Source organism: Acomys russatus, chromosome 4 (assembly GCF_903995435.1).
Source record: "Acomys russatus chromosome 4, mAcoRus1.1, whole genome shotgun sequence".
NCBI classification, from domain to species: domain Eukaryota; kingdom Metazoa; phylum Chordata; class Mammalia; order Rodentia; family Muridae; genus Acomys; species Acomys russatus.
In genome coordinates this window covers 11754124-11777639 of record NC_067140.1, presented here as the reverse complement: position 1 = coordinate 11777639, position 23516 = coordinate 11754124, and the positions used below count along the sequence as shown (strand labels likewise).

General features: G+C 44.0%; 1 protein-coding gene across 1 annotated transcript in view; it reads left to right on the top strand.

Moving 5' to 3' along the window:
• Ptprt (protein tyrosine phosphatase receptor type T) overlaps nt 1-23516 on the top strand; it is a 1134114-nt gene that overhangs the window by 373862 nt on the left and 736736 nt on the right. The window contains exon 3 of the mRNA XM_051143721.1: nt 14899-15170. Coding sequence (XP_050999678.1) covers nt 14899-15170 — 272 coding nt within the window. The remainder of the gene's footprint in view (nt 1-14898; nt 15171-23516) is intronic.

Below are 23516 nucleotides of genomic sequence, written 5' to 3'. Positions count from 1 at the left end.
ATGCCCCTCTAATAGCTTCTATGAAAGCTAGTCTAAAATGGGGCAGACATCCCTTCCAGGGAACAGTACCTCCACAGACTCTAAACTTTTATAGTTTTCTTCCCACCCTTTCCTGTTGCTTGAGGCTAAAACTCACAATTCCAAGGCAGAAATTAGCAGGGTAATGGTGGCAGCACACTGCATCTTGGAAGGTGTAGTTTTCACACATGGATTGCTAGAGGTGGGCTGGGAAGAGTGTTTACGAGCATGAGGGTTTTGTGTACGCCATCTGTTCTTCGTGTCAGAAACAGACAGTGAGCGTAGGAGAGGATCTAACCACCACCCTTTCACAATCTCAGCATTGTCAACAACAACAATAATAATGGCTAGTTCTCATGAAGGACTTAGCATCTTCCCAGAATGGTTCTAAGTCAGGAGCCAGTGAGCTGCAGTTCATGTGCCGGCTCCACCATCTTTGGTTTGGCATAGCCTTAAAGAAGCACACCTGTGGTGCTTAATCTTTCCCTGCATTTTAAATCACCTGGGAGACACACCTCTGGACATGTCTGAAATGTGTAGCTGAGGAAACAAGACCTACTCTAAAGTATTGGGCACCATCCTGGTGGCCTGGGGCCCTGGGCTGATAAAATAGGGAAAGTGGGAGAAAGCCAATTGAATATCAGCATTAATCTCTCTAATTTTAGACTGTGAACACAGTTATGACAGACATTTCATACACCTGCCACCATGCCTTCCCCAGCATTATGAACTGTATCCCCTCAAACTGTGAGCTGAAATAAAAAACCTTCGTGTGTCAAGTTGCCTTTTGTTAATTATTTGTCCACAGCAATGAGGAGTGTTATCGAATACATCAGCCCATCTATTTGTTTATCTGTTGTTTGTTGTGGTTGTCACATTTCACCACTGCAACTGAGGAGCTGTGACAAGGACTTTATGTCCTGCAAAGCATGAAATACTGACCCTTGAACCCTTTGTATAAGACATTAGTTGGCTTTTTCTAGGAGTTTGTTTCACATATTAATTCAGTTAATCCGTATGCTGTGACCATTGTACTATCACCGGTTTAAAGGTTGGAAACAAAGAGAAGGAAAGAGCCTAAATTATTTATTGAGTGGAGGTGTCAGAAAGATGACTTGGCTGCCCAGATCTGGTTCCAGAGCCTGCATCTTAACCACTGCGCTGTGTTTACAATTACCCCTGAGATAAGAGAATCTCCTGTGCACCAGGAATTAGGGTGTGAGACACAAGTGCCTACCTGCTTTCCAGGAGAGCATCCAAAGAGAGAACTTGACAGACAAGGTGTGAGCTTGCTCTCCCTGGCCTTTACAAAGCATGAGAGTCACTGATCTGTATTGTTTAGGAAAGGTTGAGGGAGCTGGGGAAATATGGCTCAGTCTAGAAAGTGCTCCCCAAATGGGCATGCAAACTTTCAGTTCCCCACATCCATGTGCAAAGACTAGGTATGGAGGCACACACTTATCATCCTAGTGATGGGGAGACAAAGATGGGCCACTTCAGCGTCAAGCTATTCCAGCCTAACTGGCAATCTTATGATCAGTGAGGATCCTGTCAAAATATGATGGATGGCACCCGCAGAGGAGCAGAATCCGAGGTAAACTCATGGCCTCTGCCTCTATGCGTGCATATGTGCTCGCTCTGTCTGTCTGTCTGTCTGTCTGTCTGTCTGTCTCTCTCTTATTCTCTTCCTCCCTCCTTCTACCTCTGTCTCTCTCTTTCTGCCTCTCTGTCTGTCTCTGTGTTTTCTCATTTTTCTCTCCCTCTGTCTCTGTGTCTCTCTGTGTTTGTGTCTGTTTCTCTCTCTCTCTCATCTCAAAGAATGTGCTGAGATTTAAGAAATTTATTCACTGACATATGATTTATTTTATAAAAATGATGCAGAGTCACAAATGCACAGGCTCAGATAATGTACCATTTGTAGGTTCTGCCTGGGGAAATAATCACTGTGTGGTACTTCAGAGCATTAAAAGATGAGCTAAAAATCAAGAACGGAAAATGGGTAAATCATGGAATAAAAAGGCTGGTGAATCTCCCTGGGGGGCTGTCTATGGGGGCCCGATTCAACTTGCTCCCAAAGACCCTGAGGAGAATTGTCACCTCGGCAAAGTGACTCTGATTAAGTGTCTTGGCTGTTTTTGTTCACAGCTGTATTCCCAGGGCCTACGACAGTGCCTGGTATATCATATGAGGAACACAGTATACATTTGTCATAGAAAACACAGTGTTGCCAGTGAGCAGGCAGCCCCATAGAAGGGAGAAGATGCTGGCTCCTTCCCAGTGGCACTTGAGTGTAGCTTCAGTGCAAACCAGACCTCCATAAAGTGTCACCCCTCATTAAACTTCCTCTTCAGGACAAACTTACAAACTGCAATCACAAGCCCAATTAAATGCCAGGAGTCTGTAGAAAGCACCTACGTGTGCCAGAAACCAGACTATGAGGAGACACCTCAAGTGTATAAGTGTGTGTATTTGTGATTGTCTTATTGTTTCTACCCCCACCTAACTGCTCTCTGTTGTTTACCTTATGAATCAATCCATAATTAAAACAATACCCCATGCCCCCTCTGAGTCTGGTGCTAAGTCATCTCTACAGAAATAATGAGGACGGCCAGATCCTCTTTGGGGGCCATGCGCACCGTAGCTAGCTAAGGGCTGAATTTTCTCTTCCCCAATTCCATCTATTGAAATCTAAACTCCCAGTTGACCATGTGAGCCTCCTGGGGAAATGGCGATTGTATATGTAACTCATTAAGATTAGACTGTGTTGAAATAGGATAGCCCCTGATGTAAAAATGACTGACCTTTACGTTTATAAAGGAAAAGGAAACACCGGGCACAAAGGGAAAACACCAGATGGATCTGAAAACATTGTCCAGGTCATGTGTCTATAACAGGAGGAACACCAAAGATCTATGCGAAGTGTTAGAAATTTGAGGTGGGGTTCTGTTAGAACAGGTCCTCTGCAAGAGCCCTGAGAAGGAACTAGCTCCAAAGACACATGCACCTCAGACTTCCAGCCTCCAGGACTCGGAGGGCAGTCTCTGTTTGCCTCCCCTCAGGGTGCTAGGCCTTACTGTAGAGCCCAGGGGAAGGAATCCAGAGCCCTTCTCTCAGACAGCGCTCGCTGGGGCAGCTCCGCGCTCTATCTCGTTATCTCATCCTTCTCTGGTCTGTCTTTCCTGCTGTGACCAGGCCCTGCCATGTAGCCTGGGTGGAGCCATTGGCTCATTCAATTATCTTTAGTAGTCTGAAGCCTTCAGCCCCTTGGGGCTGCCTAGAATGCACTAGACAACAGCAAGAGGAAGAGTGGCTGGGGACAATGGCTGAAGTGAGGACCTTGAAGGACATTAGGGGCTGTAGGGATTTGGCTGTAAGAGCCCCAGTTGACAGCCCTGGAGTAATGCTGATGGCAACTGTCTATATCTGTGCGGTCTCCTCTCCCCAGAGCCGTTACCTCCAGCCTTCTGGCACATGGGAAAGCCATAGTACCTTTTCACTGACCATAGAGATAGTGATTGAGTCATTCTGGAAAAGCCCTTTAAAGGGTGGACTCTGAATTTAAAAAGAAAAAAAAAGAAAAGGAAACATGACTGGTCCTAGGTTTCAGCACCAAAGGAATGTTTCAAAAGGAAGAAGAAGAAAAAGAAAGAAAGAAAGGAAAGAAAGAAAGAAAGAAAGGAAATAGAAAGGGAAAAGAAAGCACGGTTGCTCCTAGGTATGGTGGGGGAGAAGGTTTATTGTAGATAGAAGGGGGTGTGTAGGTAGAGGCATGGACAGGGACATCTGAGTGAGATGTCCAGACTGAACTGGGCTGTAGGCGGGGAGATGCAGCAGCCAGAAGACCCAAAGGAACAGAGAGAGCGGGTAGGGTAATCAGAATGGTTGGAAAGGAAGAGCAGCCCGTCTCCTGGGCTGGAGAGTTGAGGGTAGGGGGTGAGGTATGCCAGTCAGGAGCGCCCTATAACAGGAAGGGACTGAGGGATGCAGGGAGAACCTGGAGGCCAGGTCCACATTGATGTGTTCAATAGGCACTTCAGCTGTTAGTTCCGGGTTTGAAACCTAGCAGCTTCAAGAAAGAGTCCAGTTAAGTATCAAGAACATAGACTCTGAACACAGTATTTCATCATGGCAAAGTAGGGAGCATCAGAGAGCAGGAGCTGGCACTAGCTACTGTGTTCTGCTGGGTCACCTGCAGACCAAGGATGTGGCTCTCAAAATGGATTGTGTATCTGTATTCCCAATCCAATCCCAATCTGAGATTATAGTTGGATACCCACGCCCCCTTACAGAGCTTTGGCTTAGTCTATGTAGGGGCTTGAAGGTTTGCATTTATTATAAGTACCTGGTGACTCCGCTGCAAGTTCTTAGGGATCATAGTTGGGGACCCATTGGCAAATAGGCATGCTCTTTAGGGTCAGGTGGAAAGGATGTTCATGGCTTCTCCTCGGACCCTTGCCTGTATGAACAGTGAGAGTAGGTAGGACTTGCTTCCTCTCATGAGATCAACTGTCTTAGGGTTGGCCCTGCATAGGAGGGCTCAGAGATACTCCCAGTAACCGTGACAGGACTTAAGGAACTTGCTAAAGGAGACCCAGCTGGGAGATGGCAGGGTTGGCATTGGATATGACAATCTAAGTCTGGAGTCCGTGCTCTTATCTTCCATTATTTCAATGACTCTGTAGAAGAAAAGAGGCAATAAATGGCTCTAGTGATATTGGCTAAGTTATTTGTATTTTCTTTGCTCTCATTCTTCTCTTAAAAAAAAAAAAAAGGAAATAGTTTTTCCCATCTTAGGTGGAAAAAAATACCTTTTAGATTAAAAAAAAAAATAAGCTGTCAGGATTAATTGGATAACAGCTGTCAAACTCTTGTAGCTCCTTGGAGGATGGTGAAAGAAGAGGAATAATTATTGTGCTATTTTCTATGCAGACCCTAGTACATTTGGGGGAGTTGTTGAATGTCTAATGATATTCTTGGTAATTAGCAATGATGGGAGAGAGATTGCTCAGTCCAGAGGAGAGGGCTTTCTGGGGCTGGACAGTAGAGAGAGGTTTTACAAGGGAAGTCCAGTGACCAGAGACCGCATGTCCCTATAAGAAGTAGACAGGGTATGGCTCAGGGGAAAAGGGAGTTTCTCCAAGCAGGTAAGCCTCCTGTGGCCCCAGGAACATTTGTTGATTTTCTTAAGTTCATAGGCTCCTGGCTCGGGCGGGAGCCTGGACAATTACAGATCAGTTACCGCACTGGCTTACTAAATGGGGTCAGAGGTCAACTGCATTAGCCTCACTTAAAGGCTTATCTGAAATGCAAATTCTTGCACTCTCCCCTAAACTGATTGCAGGTGGAACCCAGCAAACTTTAAGATGATTTCCAGGTGCTCTGGTTACATTCTATAGCTCTGGACTTGCTGGTCTAGGGAGAAATAGCTCTGGTCTCAGAGTCAGACACACAACAAAGATAAAATGCTAGCTAGCACTGTCTCTTTAGGCTGTGTGGTTTTGGGCAACTGCACTGTCTCTTTAAGCTGTGTGGCTTTGGGCAACTTTCTGCACCTCTGTGACTCTTAAGTCTTCTTAGCTATCAGCCAAGAGGATGGAGGTTAAAGACTACTGGTAGCTACATCACAAATCTGAGACGCTTGCTTTCTGCCTTTGAAACAGAAATTTTATCTGCATGGAACATTCTGTTTTCTTCTAACCTGTCTGACACCTCCTTCATCACTCCAGTCACTCACATTTTTATTTACTCAAGATGATTGTTTTTTTTTCTTGTTATGCTTCCTCCATACACGTGCCTGACTGATCATGAGACCGCCCATGTTCTTGTGATTCCTTTTAACTTTGCTGTGGTTCCCAGAAGCTGAGATGTTTTTCAGTGTGGTCTGCTGTTCCCCTGGAGTGTCAGACACAAAGTTGCTGGAGGACAACTATTTAAAGTTTGTGAATTTTAGGCTGGAGAAATGGCTCAGAGGTTAAGAGCACCGTTTGTTTTTCCGAACGTCACAACCACCTGTAACGAGATTCAGTGCCTTCTTGTGGTGGGCAGGCACACGTGTGGGCAGAATACTGTATAAATAATAAATCTTTAAAAAGAAAAAGTTTGTGAATTTTACTAAAATGCTTGATTCCAGTGTATTATTTTGAGGAAACTGACAGCAGGATTGGATTGCCATTTGGGGGGACATTGAGGAATGCAGGTTCTAAAAGTCTTCTGCAGGTTGTGGGTGAGAAACATTACATGGGAGATGATTGAGGAGTGAGGGACAGATGTTGTGGGACTGGGGACTATAGCAACCTTAGCAGAACTCCATGGGCTGATTAGGGGCACACACTCACTTTCCCACTTCACAATGTGGCCTGCTAACTATGGAGCCAGCACGTGATAAGAAGCCGTCCCTAGGGATGGGATATAGGTTAGGACCTGACCTTGGTCCTCTGGACTGGAAATAGCTGGATCCCTGAGGCTTGCTGCCAGCCAGCCTGCCCTATGTGGCAAGCTCCTAGCCAGCGAGAGAGCCCCTGTCTTACAAAAAGTGGATGGTACCTAAGGAAGTAGGCTCAAGGAACACACACACACACACACACACACACACACACACACACACACACACACACGAAATTCCTCCTAGTATCACCTGGGAAGACATTTTTTTTAAGCTCAGAGAAGCTCTTAGCCTTTGTTTACGAGGTTGTGGACCTCTTTTGCAAATAGATGGAAGCTCTTCCCAGGCAAAAACCAAGACAAGCAGTCCCTTCTGTTGACCTTGCCAATCACTGGATATCTGGCCTGGTTGCTGTCAGACCAGTTTGTGAAGGGAACGTAGAAGCACACACTGAGTGGAAAAACAACACTGTATGTCCTTCCCAGCTCTGGCATTTTAAAACTTGGGAACTAATAGCAATGACCCAAAATTAGTAATGGGAAAGTAAGGATGCATGATTTTAACAGGCTTAATCATCTCCTTGTTTTGCTCTCTCTTTCCCTCTCGCTCTCCTTCTGCCTGTCTTCCTCTGTGTCTCTCTCCTTCCCCATCCTTACTCCCCTCTTCCCTTTCCATTTGTATCTTTTCCCATTGCAAATTACAAAGTAATAATTCAGCATTTTCTACAGAGTATGCCACAGTTGAACATTCTGAGTGTAATTGGAGCATAAATGTAACTAATCAAAATATTACCTTGCCAACGGATGTGTGAAGTGTTAGGAGATTTAAATATATACGTATTGTAGTTCCATGTCCTTTCAGTTTTGAGTGGTAGACACAAAGGACTTAGCCCGGTGACTGTCAGAAACATGTTGGGCCTGACAGCCACCCTGCTTTCTTTACTCTTCATATGGTAACAGCTTTCCAGGTCATTACATTTTTACTCTTTCCTTCCACTCTGTACCCCTCTTCCTATCTGTCCCATCTCTCTAGAGTAAGGACCATATAACCCCAGGGAGTTTGGGTTGATCCCTTGCCACAAAGCATAGCATGCCAGTGAGTGACGGGAAGATAGGAGCTGAAATGGTAACGGCAGCGGCTTAGGTTTGAATCCTAGTGTTAGTGTTAACTATATGGCCTCGAGGAAAGTGTAACTACTCAGAGTCTGCTTTCCGTTTTGTAAGAAATCGTGATAACAACAAGTTCTTTGTAAAACTGATTGTGGTAAAGTGAGTCGTATGTGTTTGGTATAGTTGGTAAAGAGAGAAATGAATTCTTCATGAAACAGAGAGAGGGGATGGAGAGAGAGGAAGAGGGAGAACAGGAGGGAGAAGGGGAGGGGGAATGGGAGGGGGAGGGAGAGGAGGAGGGACAGGGAGAGATGTTATGTTTGTCCCACAATAGACTCATGGAGAATGCCCTTTCTTTCCTCCCCTTTCTCAGAAGGAGCCCAGGAGAACAGTCAAATGTCCCCAAGTCAGCCATAGCTTTTGTGAAGGTGTGTGTGTGTGCCCGCGCACACGCTTTGGATTTTGCTCTGCCCTCTGATCAGATCTTTCTCTCCTTACCTCATATTCCTGCATCTGTGTCCTTTCCTTCCCATCTTTCACTCCTCAGGACTCACACCTTCTTGTCTTTCTTGTCATCCTTCCCTCCCCCTCGCCTCTCTTCCTACCCTTTTACTTATACTTTTCTCTCTTTTCTTTAATTTGTTCCCTTCTTCCTTAATACTGTCTCAGAGGGACAATAGGAAAGGTTTCTTAGCTTTCTGGTGCGTGGGGAAAAGACCCAAGTGCCCATGCCTGCTTCTACTTAAATCAAGACACAGAGCATGGGCAGCCGAGGGCCCCTTCTGTCACACACCCCTCAAATCCAATCACCTAGGTACACTCCATTTTTAAATCTTATCCACACCTACATGGATTATCAGATAACAGTTTCTTAGAAAATTGCCTTAACACATTTGCATATGAAATGCATAAATCCCAACTTAGTGGTCTGAATGGATGATTACAGAGACACTTATGACTTGTTCACACAAACTGACTGACAAAAATGTTCACAATGCCCAGTTCCTTTGAAATTTCTGGATCTATTTTTCTTTTTTTAAATACATGTTATGCATCTATTAGGTTGTAATTAGCACCCTCCCCTCCCCCCCCCACATTTTCTGGTATATTAAAGAAGAAGCTACTTTCTTTCCCCTTTTTGACACGTGGTAATTAGATTGCTTTCACAGATAATATGGGTAACGCTGAATGATATGTTTGTTACTGTGGCTGTTGGTTTACTGTTACATTTTTTTGATCAGCTTAATGATGATAAGTTTTCATGGCAATGCTACTTCCACTAAGTGCGTCTCTTGCACATGTATCTTCAAGCCTGACAATGCTTTCTGCCTTTTATTGTTTTCGTTCCCCCATTACACCCCCACCCCCACCCAATTGCTTTGTGGCCAGACAGCTTAATTTCATCAGTGTGAACTTTTAAATCCAGTCTCATTCAAAGTAGATACAATGGACTCACATACTGCTGTGTGAAGACCATGGTGCAGGTCTGATTGCTCTCTGGGGATTTGTGGCAGCCGCATAGGGTTAGTGAGTTTGTGGACTTTGATGGCTTGGGTAGCATTGATTTGAGTAAGGGTATGGCCTGAGCAAGACCTATGCACCTAAGATGCTTGGGGGTTAGTCTAGTTTCTTTTCTGTTGCTCTGATTCTAACACTATTGTCAGAAGCAACTTAGTAGAGGAATGAGGTTTTTTGGCTCATACTCCAGTCATAGCCCATCATCAATGGAAGTCTGAACAGTCAGCCAAGCAGGAAGAGCACTGCCTGATGGCTTGCCTGCTGGGCGGTGACCACAGAGAAGAGGAGGAAGACAGATGATCTGAGGAGCTAAGAAGCTGGTTCTCTAAGACTTTGATGACTGATATACTATGGAAGGTATGGGTAGGGCAGTGTGCTTTATTCTGTTCCCTTTTTCAAAGGGTGTCCGTGTGTGCACATGTGTGTGTGCATACACATGCACACATGTGACTTGATGTCACGTACCTTCTATTGCTCAGCACCTCATTTTTTTTATTTGAGGCAGGGTCTCTTTCACAGAGTCTGGAGACTGGGTGGTCTGAAGTTCCTGGTTCCTCAGGTTCCAGCTTTCCCAGCACTGGGATTATGGGTGTGCACGTGGGTGCTGGGGAGCCAAGCTCCAGTCTTCACGATTGCACAGCAAGCCCTCTATCCTCCAAGCCATGTCCTTAGCCTCCAATTCCTGCTTGTTTTTTACTTCAGTCTGGTTAGCCCTCTCTGCTATATAGGGGAAAAAAAAATCAGCCACAGTGGGAAAGCTAGAAAAGAAGCTAAGATTGAGGACCCAAGAAGCTACAACCCTGTCTTGGCACCTCTTAAGCAGCATTTCATGAAATCCTTGTGAGAACAGTACAGTGTGAAATGGGTTTTTATGGCCATTTTGAGGGAGAGGAAATGGAAGTTGAGAGTTAAAGAGACTGGTTTGACATGGTCCAGGGGGAAGAGGTATAGGTGAGATTTCTGTTCAACCACCTGATTTTATAAAGCCACTTAGTGCGGAGCAAGTGGTTTGTCTGAGGTCACATGACACAATGAAACCCAAGGCTGAGTTGCTAACTTCTTTCCAGTTTTTGCTGTTGATGCCTCTGCTGCCCTTACCTGAATCGCACAGCTCTAGGCATGTTTCTCCAGAAGAGGGGAAGATATCATGTTGCCTCCGGGAAACTAAGTACTCCTAGGTATTCCAAAGACCATATGCCTTTCAGGTCTGTGCCAAACACAGCTGCATGCACAGCCTGATTTCTGACTCACAGCCTGACCACCATGAGTTGAGGCCCTAGCCCTGGTCTGTGCTTCAGTACATCTTCTGAAAACAGGGATAGCATGATACTGCCTCATTGGAATGCTAAGTGGTGTTTAGGCCAGTTCCTGATAGGTACAACATACTCAGTGTCACTCACCAGGTCAGTATAACATCTGCCGCTTGCTATTTGTTATAAAATCCACATTCACTGAGTCGAGACTATTTATCATTTAGTATTCACTGACATGAATGCCAAATTTCCATACATCAATTTCCACACCCCATTTTATAGGTGAGGACACTGAGGGCTGGGAACTTTCTCATAGTCACCTCCATAAGAACCGTCCGACCTGGAAGGGAAGCCAAGGCGTCTGGTGGAGATGTGCGACCCTTTCCTGGCTCCTCTAGCTGCTCGGCTTCCAGCGGCTCTCGGGTCTCTGTCTCCATCCTCTTTCCCTTCATAGGCCTTGGCACTAGAAGCTGGAGGGCCACCTGTCTGCAGGGACCATACTGTGTTCTTGTTCTCAGAGCTGCAGGCCCTCAGCTGCCAGTCGTCCGAGCACACTCATGTAATCTTAATGAACAATGTGCAAAGCCATTAAAAAACTCAATTAGGACTCACTTTTTTTTTTTTTTTTTTTTACTGCCGACGTGAGGAAATGCAATCCTGAGGTGCTCATGTGTAAACACAATAGCCGCCATCTGCTACTGAGAAGTGTGCTGCCTCCAAAAAGGGTATCTGTGTGGCAGACACATCAGTAACAAGGAGCTTATCAAGGCGTTATTATGCACGGAGGGGGAAATGCAAAATTTATGACCAGCCAGAGAGTACTTCCTGGTTTAATTCCACTATTTTCAGTGTTATGTATAATAACTATGAAGAAACTAATGCTGTTTTATGTACCTTATCACTTGGGTGCATTTTTTTTTTTTTTTTTAGGGCAAAGGAAAAGACTGTATTTACAATCTTTCTCTTTCTTGTTTTTTTTTTTTTTTTTTTGCTGATCTCGGCATAATGACTGGCTCATTTTTGATCTCTAGGAAACCGACAGCCTGGGATGATATTAATTATGCCAACCTGTTGATCAAAGAGGGCCCCACTGAGCTGCTGTAGAATAGGGCTTTCACACTTGAATAATCTTAGAAATGGCTCAGGGATGCTCTGGACTTCATGCTGTCCTCGAGGGCGTGGCCAGACTTCTCATGGAGGGGCTACTGGTGTATCATCCCATACCCTCTAAGACACTACACCTGCTCTCCTGACTGTGCCAGCTTCCCGCCTCTGTACCTTTACATCTTCCCTTCTAATTTAAAGCACCCAGGGTTGCTTCTCGCATTGGCATCCCAATTTTATAGCACCTTGCAACGTGGCTTCAGATTTTCAATTCCTTGAATAAAGGGACTCGAGAGAGATAGTAGGGGTCTTAATGAGGAGCCCAGATGATAATGACACTGCTGTGGAAACATGAATCTCAAATTTTCATTGGCTCCATAACTCAGCAGTAGTCTATTCTTTCTAAAGATTCCATTTGGGTCCAAAATGATTGCTCCTGAAAGGTGAGTGGTCTGCAATATAGTCATGGCTATCCAGGCTCTTTCACTGTGGTGCCAGCCTCTCCTGAATTCTTGACATCCTGAACATTCAGCATGGCTGGGAGAAGAGAAGGGACCAGTCATCCCTATACTACCATGCGTATGCGTCATCACTTGAGGATCTTGGTGGAAAGATAGGGGCAGATGCCACAGGAGTAAAGGGGTCTGAGATCTTCATGCCTTCTGCCCTCTTAGGTGATCCTGAGGTTGTGAATGAAGGACCATTCATTGGGAAGAGAAGATAATGAAGGATGGATGTGGGCATGTGGTCCTGTCAAGGACCAAACATGGAACAGGTGTGCAGCCTAATTCTGCTGCTTTGAAAATGAGTTCTGTGGTCCCTCTGAATGATGTAAGGCGACTGGTACTTCTTCTGTCACTGTGTTCAAAGATGTATATGAAGCTGCACTCAATAGGACAAATGCCACACCCTCTACAGGCTTGCTCAGCTCCCGAAGCTGAACAAAGGTGATGGCATGAGCCGGTGGAAGGGCCCATTTCTAATTTTTGGTGCTGTGGGGTGTAAGAAGGTGTAGGTGCTTGTGTGATGGTGTAGATTGGCAGGTGGGCAGGAGTGGAGTGTATGTGCAAGCAACTACGCAACCAGGGACATGAAGAGCCTAGCACATTTCACTTTTCAGGCTGTCTCCCTTCCTGAGAGATACCTGGGAGATAGCATGTAATGGCAAAGGTATCCCACCACTCTGTGAAACTTGTGAGCCATCAGCCATCTGTCGAGGAGACCCATCAGAAGCAGGCATGCAGACTAGCAGGGCAGGCATGGATGTCGGCTCAGCCTCCTCTCTGAGCCTCAATTTGCCCTTTGATCCTCCCTTGCTACCTCACTGGGGGCTTAGAATAAATAGATACCATCTGTAATACATCTGTTCGCTTACCCTCAGTTACTTCCAGGTCATGAAGGAGGGTCCTTCACACTGTTTCTACACAACTCTTGTTCCTCTTCCACTGGATAGCAGCCCAGGGGCTGGGTGAGCTTTCTGGCTGGTAGGCTACTGAAAACCTGACCTGTTTCCTCTGTTCTTGCCATCTGGTTTCCTTTCTGAGTCTTTCTGTAAAAATAGGAACTCCTCTAAATGCCCCGACCCCAACCCCACCGCAACCCCACCCAGCGGCCATCCCAGAAGAATATCTTTGCACCTAGGAGTTTGGATTGAGTTGAGAATGAATTCCAGGGCATCTAGTTGCTTTTTATGTCTGGATGTGGGGAGTTCTAGAAGCCCAACTTGGCTTCAAGACTGGTATTTTCTGTAATCCAGCTTTGTGGGCAATTGTATAGTGGTTTAAAGATAATCTCCCTTCTGTGTCCACTTGTAAATTTTCTCAGAACCCAGGGGACAAGGTGTAAATTGCCGGTACTGTCTAAAACCCGTACAAGAGGTAGATAGCCCAGCCTTTATTAATTTATAGCTTTTAGTCCTTCCAGCATCAGGGTGAGTGAGGTGACTTATGGCTACTGAAGTGGCTCATTTTGCCTGGGGATAGGGGTGGGGGGGTCTTAAATTTTCAACCTGAATGAAGATTTTAGTGGTCACAATAAGATTTCAAAGCAATGCTGGTTTTCTAAATGGAAAACATTTACCCCAGCATTACTGGAGTTTATCTCCTGTGTTTTATGATGCATTTTATTCAGTAGAATCATACAACTTTTAAGTCTCTGAGTTCAGCCTACTGCCTTGATTGCGAAATTCCCTTAGCTATCCTGGCTGCTGCAGGCTTCGAGGAGCCACCTGCAGTGAGGAGGCCTCACGTTATCTCTGGGCAGTTGGTTGCACTTAACACGGGTTTCCCTTGTTATAAAATGTGTTGCTTAACGAGCTGAGATGTGCCTCTTCATGGTGATGGATTTGAATCTTGTTCTTGGGAAGCTTTATCCATTAGCCAATGTCACAGCAATGTTGTATGAACACACAGGAGGCAAACAGTGGCAAACAGCAGTAAGCATCGATTCTTCACACGCATGGATCTGTGAATCTATTGCAAGTTGGTTGATGTAGGGTAGATATGCTGACCACATGGCTGTGCATCTTGCCTCCAAGTGGCAGAGCTTGGCTCTTTACCCATGACTTATCTGGGCATGTTAATTATTGATCTCAAGCCAATTGGGACATCAGCTTCTGTGTCACACACACATACACACACACACACACACACACACACACGAGTGCGGGAAGATGAGTGACAACTTTAAACATCTATTTGACTTCTATTAACATGTCACATAATGGAGCCCAAGGTGAAGATAGCCTCTGATTCCACAGAGGGAACTATAAAGTCAGCGCCAAAGGACTTGCGTCCAGAAAAGGGTAAGGAACAGGAGATAATTTCTATTAGTCACAATAGCTGGAAAGAGGCCCGCTCCTGCCTATGACACAGCCTTTTGCTTGCTTAGAAACAGCTATACTTTCTGCAAATAGACACCTAATATAAACGTGAGTCTCTGAGTGCTCAGTGACTGCCATTCCTCTTCGGGGATCTTATGGTAGGGCCTCACATTTTCAGGGGGATTTATGTCTTCCTCAGATGTGCTCTATTTGCATATGGTCTCCTTTCCTATGGAGTCTCCCATGCTGAGTGCCGAACTCCAGATGGAGTCTGTTCATACACTGGACCTTCCCATATTGTAGGGGTTCTGCCTAGGCTGGAACAAGCCCAAGATTTGTATGAAGGATTCTCCCATTTCCTCTCACCAGTAGAGACAGCAGTTAACTCCCTTGTTGGGATTTTAGTCCCTTGCTTCCTTCAAGATCTGGCACTTGGTTATGAGTGATCTAGTGCACAGAAATGCTGTACTGTCTCATTCTTCCGATACCACCATGAGTAGGGATTTTATCCCCAGTTATGAAAGTCCTCAGACTCTGAGAGGGGTTATGGATTCCTCTGAGTCAACCTGACCTTGACACGTAAAGAGACTTTATTTGCATCTTCCTTTCTCAGTACCATGTATGAGTGTGACAAGTTTTCAAAAGGACGTTTTCTCTCTTTGTCTCTGTTCGCTACCCGCTGTGGGTCTCTAGGGTCCTTCATGATGGTGAACAGCTCCGGAAGAGCTTCAGGCCAGAAAGCCCATCTTCTTCTGCCGACCCTGAAGGAGAATGACACCCACTGCATTGACTTCCATTACTACTTCTCCAGCCGAGATCGCTCTAGCCCGGGAGCCTTGAATGTCTACGTGAAGGTGAACGGTGGTCCCCAAGGGAACCCTGTCTGGAACGTGTCTGGGGTCGTCACTGAGGGCTGGGTGAAAGCAGAGCTTGCCATCAGCACCTTCTGGCCTCATTTCTACCAGGTATGACACTTAACCTTGCTCTCTTCCTCACAGGTAATAATTACCTACCTTTGTACCCACTGCCTTTCCTGGAGTGGATAGAGGTCTAGAAAGGACCTCATTTGTTTACCCATTCAACGCATACTGAAGAAGTGTTTTCAGGGATGTAGAGGTGACCCAGGATGGCCCCTGCCTCCCCGGAGGTCATCAGGAAGAGAGCAATGTGTAGATAAACAGTGCCAGCATGCTGAGTGCATGTGGCTCCCTAAAACTGCAGGAATGCATGCACTGAAACCTCCTATAAACTAACAACCGGATTCCTCGTTTAAAGGTTGAGAGTCAAAGAGATAAGCATACTAGTCAGGCAGAGGCTATTTGGTTGGAAGAGCAATAAGATAGCTTCTGAGAAGAGAGGACAGCTGGGCCCAATTTGGAAGGCTGAATTAAAATACACAGGAAAGGGAGGGCAAGACACTAGAGATGTCTTGGAGAGTGGATGGCGCAGGAGAGGGAGTAAGGATGAGTAAGAGATTTTTAGCAACTTGGAAACTAAGTTTTCTTTTTCTTTTTGTTTGTTTTCTTTTAAGGTTTTGTTACCATAGTCTGCTTTGGTTTTTGTTGTGGTCTGTTTTTATTTGAAACAGGGTGTTATGCTATAGCCCAGGTACCCTGAAACTCCAGGTTCCAGGCTGGCCTTGAACATATCAATTTTTCTGCCTCATCCTCCCAAATGCTGGGATTTCAGGTGTATGTAATTATGCCCATCAGAAACCCTGTCCTTTAGGGATGTCTTGCAGAAGGTACATACAGGAAAATGAACTTGCAGAGCATGGAGACCATGGGGGTTGGAAGGCCAGGCCAACAGGCCAGTGCTAGAGCAGTGGTTCCCAACCTTCCAGCAGGGAAGAAAGGACCACCTTCTCCTAACTCGTGTGGACCAATACTTTTATAAGCCAAACTAAACTATGCCATTAGGACGCCAAATCATGTTTGCTTTCAACCCTATTCTCACTTGAAACTTGTCTTACTGTGGATGAAGGCTAAGGGTGCAGAGCCATACCAATCCACACAATGTTTGCAGGGGGACAGCTCCAGACAGGTTTAAGTCAACATTGTTCAGACATTTTCTTTAGACCACATCATTAGTTAAAATTTCCATACCATGGAATCAACCGGTGATTAAGTGTGCCATCCAGTTCCTTTTTAAGGTAGCACTACTGCATTCTGCTTTCTACCACCGTCAACCATTTTTTAGACTATTTTCGTCATCCAATAAGCTCCCTTGTACCTAGTCTCAGTCAGCATCCCCACTAATGAAGGTTGTCAAATAAGAAAGTGTCACAAATCTGCATTTTGGAGATATTTTCTTTTCTTTTTAAAATATCTTTTATTAATTTATTCATATTACATCTCAATTGTTATCCCATCCCTTGTATCCTCCCATTCCTCCCTCCCTCCCATTTTTCCCTTACTCCGCTCCCCTATGACTGTGACTGAGGGGGTCCTCCTCCCCCTGTATATGCTCATAGAGATTTTCTAGTGTCTGAAGCAGAAGGTTATCTCAAGGGTGGCAGATGAGTGGCCAGGGCTTCTTAGGTGGCCCCAAGTTCCACACCCAGTGTTAGGAATGCCTTTCTATCCTGAGTTTCCTTGTTTATATTAATGAGGCAGTTTCAGCCCTGTTTCTTCTTTTGTTTGGCAACTAAAAATCAGAATTTAGTACTCAATTACCTTCAATACTTAGCCTAGATTTTGCTGCATCTATTTCCCATTTTGTCTTCAATGACTTGTGATTTACTTTAGAATGATTGCCTTGTCCTCTGTTAGGCATTTCCCATAATTCCTTTAGAATTAGTGGGGGGAAATGATGATGACCATGATGGTGATACTGAGGGGATGATGGCAGTAGTGGTGATGATGATGATGATGACGATGATACCTACCATTTGTTGAGTGCTTATGTTACAGGCACAGTACAAAATATCCTGTCAGAAATGCAGAGGTGAGTCAGGCAGATCCTAGCCTTGTGGTAATGAGTATGGACTATATTCATTTTATATCAGGTAAAGCCCCACTCCCTCTGTGAGAACAGCCATGTCTTACCAAGAAAACTGGCTAAAAATAAATATAGTAGTTTAAAAATGTTTCATTAACACTGGGACGTGCTTTATTGTAGTTGTTTTGAGAAAGATGCCTTTGACATCATCATCATCAGCATCAGCATCCTCATCATCATCGTTATATCTTTTCTCCCCTTGCGAAGAAGTTTGTAAGTAGTACCAGGTCCACCAACCTTGATCTGTCATTCACAGTGTCATATATACTTCGGAGTTCACAGTACTTGCAATTTGCAAAGTTATAACATTTGCATGCACTATGTGCTTTGTAAGCAAATCCCATCATAAACTCTTTACGGCACCAAGTGTCATGTGTACAGATATCCTGACCATAAAATGTATGCATAGTCACAAGATGTGGCACAAATTAAGGCTGACTATGGTGTTCAGCCAGGCCAGCTTAGCTTTTTACCACCAATTTACATTATAAAATACCCATGTGACATAGCTTGCTTCGGGTGCATGCCAGGTGTCTAGGTTGCCTTTGGAGGTGTAGCACTCTGGTTTCTATTTGCATGGTTTCTCAGCTGAGGGGAGAAGTTCTTTTTACTACATCTTGGAAATAACTCACACTAGTTGTTATTTGAGATGCTCTTTGGTGAGGGTGAAGTGGTCCATGGTTTGGGAAAGCTATGTAGTATATTCCACCTAGGTAATACAGCCAGCTAAGCAGAGTCCTAGGGAGCCAAAAAGAAGTCTGTGTATTGATATTTAATCTACTGTCTGTTACAAAAGTTTGACCTTAACCTGCTTTTAACATGTGACTGTCTTAGCATAGAGGTAATATTCTAGAGAGTGGTGTCCCAGCTTCCTGGTTTATCTAAGATAGCCCTAGTTTACTCCTCTTGTCTTGGTAAATTGTTGAGTATTGTGGGGACCGTTTGGATTGCTAGGTGACACGGTTTCTCTGTTCATATAGGTTTACAGCATGTATGTTGATACAAGTGATTTTGGCTTATCCATATTGCACATCAGGCAGAAAATGTTTGGTTTGTTTGACCTTAAGGTCTCGGATGACATGCCCAGCTCTTTTATTGTGCCGTGAAAACAGACATTCAGAATGTGTCAATGAATAGATGTAGCTGATCCAATAAAGTCTTACTTGTAGCAATAGCGGATGGGCCAGATTTGATTTCCATGCTTTGCTTTGCTGAACTCTGATGTGGACAAGGCTGAGAGATATATTATTATAAAGTCCAACAGCACATGGCAACACATTGACAAATCTCAGGCCACAACTTTAATTTCTTGATCCCCAGAGTGGTCCCACTGTACTGCTCAGTATAAACATGGTTATCTCCATCAACTTACAAATGTTCTCACTGAGGCCTCACGATCCAACCAGACCTTCTCCAGAGCCTGCTATGAGTAGATACAGGATAGCCTCATGGCTTGAGGTATACGATACAGGCTAATTGGCATGGAGAACCCTGCCGTTTGATGGAGATTGAGGAAGAAAGGACATTTGATGAGTTCTCAGCTCCATGGCCCTGTGGTACGCCTATTTATGTATCCCACATATTTGTACAGAAGCTCCCTGTAACTGGTGGCAGCAGATCCTGTTTTCTAGCATAGGGGACATTATTGGTAAATCAAAGTTCCTCTAACCCGGCACAGGTCCCTCCAGCTCTGAGCTCTGTGTCCTGTGTTTTGAGGAAGCACTTTTCTATTCTGGGAATCTGCTGCTCTCCAGCTGTGTGATGTTGCCCGTGTCCTGCCGTCTATAACTGTCTTAGATAGAAGACAGGAAGAGGAACAGGTACCAGGATGGGTCCATTTGTAGATTAAGGCAGGTCATGTATGGAAAGGCAAGTCAGGCTAGAAGTGATGGGAAGGAAGAAGGAACAGAAATGGAAGGAAAGGGAGGGAAGGTAGGGGGCCATCTTTAAAGAAAGACGCTGCATCATTTGGCCTGTCTTCTTGAGCCTCTGTGCCTTTTCTGAGGTAAGCAGCCTTGCCAGGAGACTTCCAAACTATTTCCACTTCCTTTGCTTTGAGCTTTGTGATGACAAACCACTCATGTGTTGAGAGCAACTTTGTGGAAAAAAGCATGTGTCACCCCTGTGCATACTCAAGCCATTCCTGGACAGTCACGCGGCCACGAGCACATGAGCACACATGTATGCCCAAATTTTTGTATCTGCACACACTCAAAGGAAACATAATGAGAAAGGGTCCTCCCAAGAGACTCAAAGACAGGAGCGAAACAGTTTTTTTTTTGTTTTTGTTTTTTTTTTTTTTTAATTTCCTAGACCTCAAGCTCCAGTCTTGTGTGCACAGATCCTGTGGACTGAGTCAAATTCAGTTTCCAGCATTTCTGGGCTTTGAACCTTATGGGTTTGTGTATTCATTTATTAAAGTCATATTTCACAGTCCTAAAATTGACTTTAGCTCTGTAATAAACAAAAATGTCATCTTTCATATTACTGGGCTTTTTGACTGCCGGGCCTTCGGCAGGGCCCCGGGTGAGAAAACTCCCTTTGCAGCCCACACACCTCACCCCAGCCCTGCCTGCCTCCCTGGAAAAGCTGATTTAATGCCTGTGAAGCCTTCTGCTTCTGATCCATGTGTCGTTCCAGGTGATACCAATTCTATTTCCTATTTTAGTGGTTCTGAACGTTCCTGCCCTAATATTTAGGAGGGAAAAACGTTACTAATTTTTCAGCCACCTGCATTCTCTTCTTTCTGTTTCCTGCCAAAGTAAAATGGCTTTTTATTCAGCCCAGAGCCATGCTTTATAGACCCTTGAAATGAAGGGACTCACCTCATACTGGCTTAAGTCTCCTCAGAGCTCAGTCCCTTTCTCAGGACCACCTGATGCCTGGCATTTTAGGTTTAGTATCGACAGTGAAGGTCAGGAGGTTTTGCCACAGCAGCATGGCCTCTCTCCCACGCTTTGAATCCCACCCCTCCTCCTGTCCCATAGGAAATGTCCATCCTTTTCTCTTATGCAGCAAATGCTCTTCCTTCAGAGCTGGAGTGGGAAAAGAATGCGCCTTGATTGTACTCTAGGCAATCCTCTCTAATGCCTGTAAGAGCCCTCTTCCTAAGAGGGACTCAGAGAAGCCAACATTTTTCTCTTATCTTTTAAGACGCCTTTGCAGCCCTTTGAAATTTTTGCTGTGTTTCCTGTGGAAGGATTGCAGGCGATCAGAGAGAAACACTGAGACTCTTAAGCTATGGCCTGATATGTTTACATCCTTCCCCAAACACATACATCATGGTTTTTGTTTGTTTGTTTAGTTTAATCCTCTCTGAGTCTCTCCTGGGAGTTACCTCCAGGCTTTGGTGAGCGAGTCTGCATATGGCCCATTCCCCCTGACACTGCATCGGGAGGTCTCCAGTAAGGCTTTAGAACCACTCTAGCTGCAGCTGACAGGAGACTCCACGCAGGAGCCTTTAGGCTGAGGGATGTCCTTCAGACAGTTTGAGATACCCGGATCAGCTCTTCCACTCTGGTCTTTGTATCCAGGGTCCCTGCTCGCATGGGTGTCCTTTGCCCTTCTGTGTATGTGGTCCTGCTTAAGAATTGCACCCAGCTTCCCCTCTTCCCTCCCTGCTCTAGAGTATTCTCCTGTCTTCTCCACACCTGTTTGCCTTTATCTCTTCTCACAGTTTCTTCACCAAAGATAGCCATCACCTCTCTGCTCACAGCTCCTGCATGGGCCAGGATACTGGCATCTTCCTTTGTAGTGTCTGTACTTAACACCCAGCCGTTGATCAGCACCTTCCATAGCAATGGGGAGTGGTGGAGCAGTCATTCCACCCCCACACCCGAGGCAACAGGAGTCTTCAGAGTCAACTCTGAACATCTCCCATGCATTCCTCCTTTATCTTTTGTTATCTTCCTATTAAAATCACTTGCCAGAATTTTTTTTGGAGACTATGATTTCTTTCCTTGACTGTCAATAATTCATTAGAATCTCCCAAATAAAAAGAATATACTTCATTTAACTGACATATATATATATATATATATATATATATATATATATATATATATATATTACATGTGAAGAAACTTACTGTGACATCATAGTTATTAAGATATTTTGTATGACTTTAAGATCTTGATTTTTATTTTCTATTTTTAGAAAATTTGGTTAGAAAAATGTATAAATTTAAACTTAAATGATTTTATTCATTGAGAGAATTATTGGTGTTGCAATGTAATCTAGCTTATGATCGTTTTATAAATACATGAGCATTTGAAGAAAACATTAGCATGTTTAGAAAAAATATATTTGTTGTATTGCTTTTTCTATTTGATTGATCAGAGACAAAGACATTGGCTAAAATCTTTAAATAATATGCTCTTTCCCCCTTCCAATTGTCTTGTCTAATATTTAGAGTCCAATTTAATCTTCTCAATGGTTTATATTTTTCATTTTGGTTAAAATTCTACTTTGAAACATTCACATTATTTTTAAAAACAACTGTTTTCTGTTCACTTGCATTTTTCTTATTATGCCTTTGTTCCACTTGTTATTTGTAAGGTTACTGAGTCATTCTATCTCAGGTGTTTATCTTATACCATACAATTAGACTTTGATTATTTAGACAGTCTGAGTGTTTTCCTCTATTTTAACCCATTTATATTTATTGTCAAAACAGAAACATTTTCTTGTATTTGTCATTTTTTTGTTCCACAGTATGAATACTTTTCTGCAATTTCTTTCTAAATATATTTGCTTTACACAAGCTATTTTCCTTTAATTTTTTCAATGGACTTTAGTTTGGTTTTTCCATTAAATTATTTTAAATCTCTCTCTCTCTCTCTCTCTCTCTCTCTCTCTCTCTCTCTCTCTCTCTCTCTCTCTCTCTCACACACACACACACACACAAATACTTGGTACTTTGTAGGCTTCCCCTTCTGCATGACAAAGGAGATACCATTCTTTTATTTCTGCATGCCTTTTCAACTCATGCACAGTTCCATGTGTTAGTTTTCTCTGAAGGACTGCAGGTTTTGAGAAGGGTCATCATGTGGAAGCACCTGCCTTTTTGTATGACTGTCACTCCCCTCATCACTTCACAAAACTCTCAGATTTCACTGATGTATCTTGCCACCAAAAAAAACGGTCTCTTTATAGCCACTGCCACCCTCTTCCCTTTGCACTCTGCTTTGTAGAGCTCCAGGGCCAACTGAGGACACTAAGCATTGGATTAACTGGCCTGGAAAACATGATTCCTTATAGAGATTTCCTGTTGATTTCATCATCACTTCACTGTCCAACCACAGGCTTGAGCTGAGTAGTAGAGACAGGACAGAGGGTTCATTTTGGACATCATCAAGGTGGTAGATATGAAAAACAACTAAGGGCTGAATCAAAATACTGGCACTGATACCCGGCTGCTTTCTGTGATCTGTGTAACAATAGAGATGTAATATCAGGGGCATATTTAAAAAATTATAGTAAAATAGAATAAAACAGAAACCGAAGATAAGGGATGAGGTTGAAGTAGAAGTTGATAGAGATGCCTAGGTACCCATATAATAGCACTGTATTATAGGAGGGATGGTCTATTGGAAGGCAACGTAGGTGACATGAGGTATTCTCAGAACTATTGCATACAGATTGCATGTAGATATTGCAATTATAGATGAAGACACTAGGGCTCAAAATAGGAACTCACTGAACCTGCTTTTCAAAATAATATATTATAATACATATGCACTTAAAATTTATATATTTTATGTATACGGATGTTTTGTCTACATGTATGACTGCACACCAGAAGAGAGCATAAGTCTCATCTGACTACAGTTATAGAAGGTAGTGAGGCACAATATGGGTGCTGGGAATTGAACACAGGAACTCTGGAAGAACAGCCCATGCTCTTAACTGCTGAGCCGTCACTCTAGCCCCATCATCTTCCTTCTTAAAGTAAGAGAAGAGATTGGGCATGTGGGACCTTCACCAAATTTAGTAGTTAGAATATCAGTGTCTTTCATGAAACAATCTTGAGAGGAATATTTGAGAAAGATCAGACTTTTTATACTTAACATTTTTTTTGTTTTTGTTTTTGTTTTTTGAGACAGGGTTTCTCTGTGTAGCCTTGGCTCTCCTAGACTCACTTTGTAAACCAGGCTGGCCTTAAACTCACAGTGATCTGCCTGCCTCTGCCTCTGCGTCTCTGAGTGCTGGGCTTAAAGGCATGCACCACCACCCCCTGCTACTTAACATTTTATGGTGGAAGTAAGGAATTGATAGGAATGGATTATTAAACTACTAAGAATTATGATAGA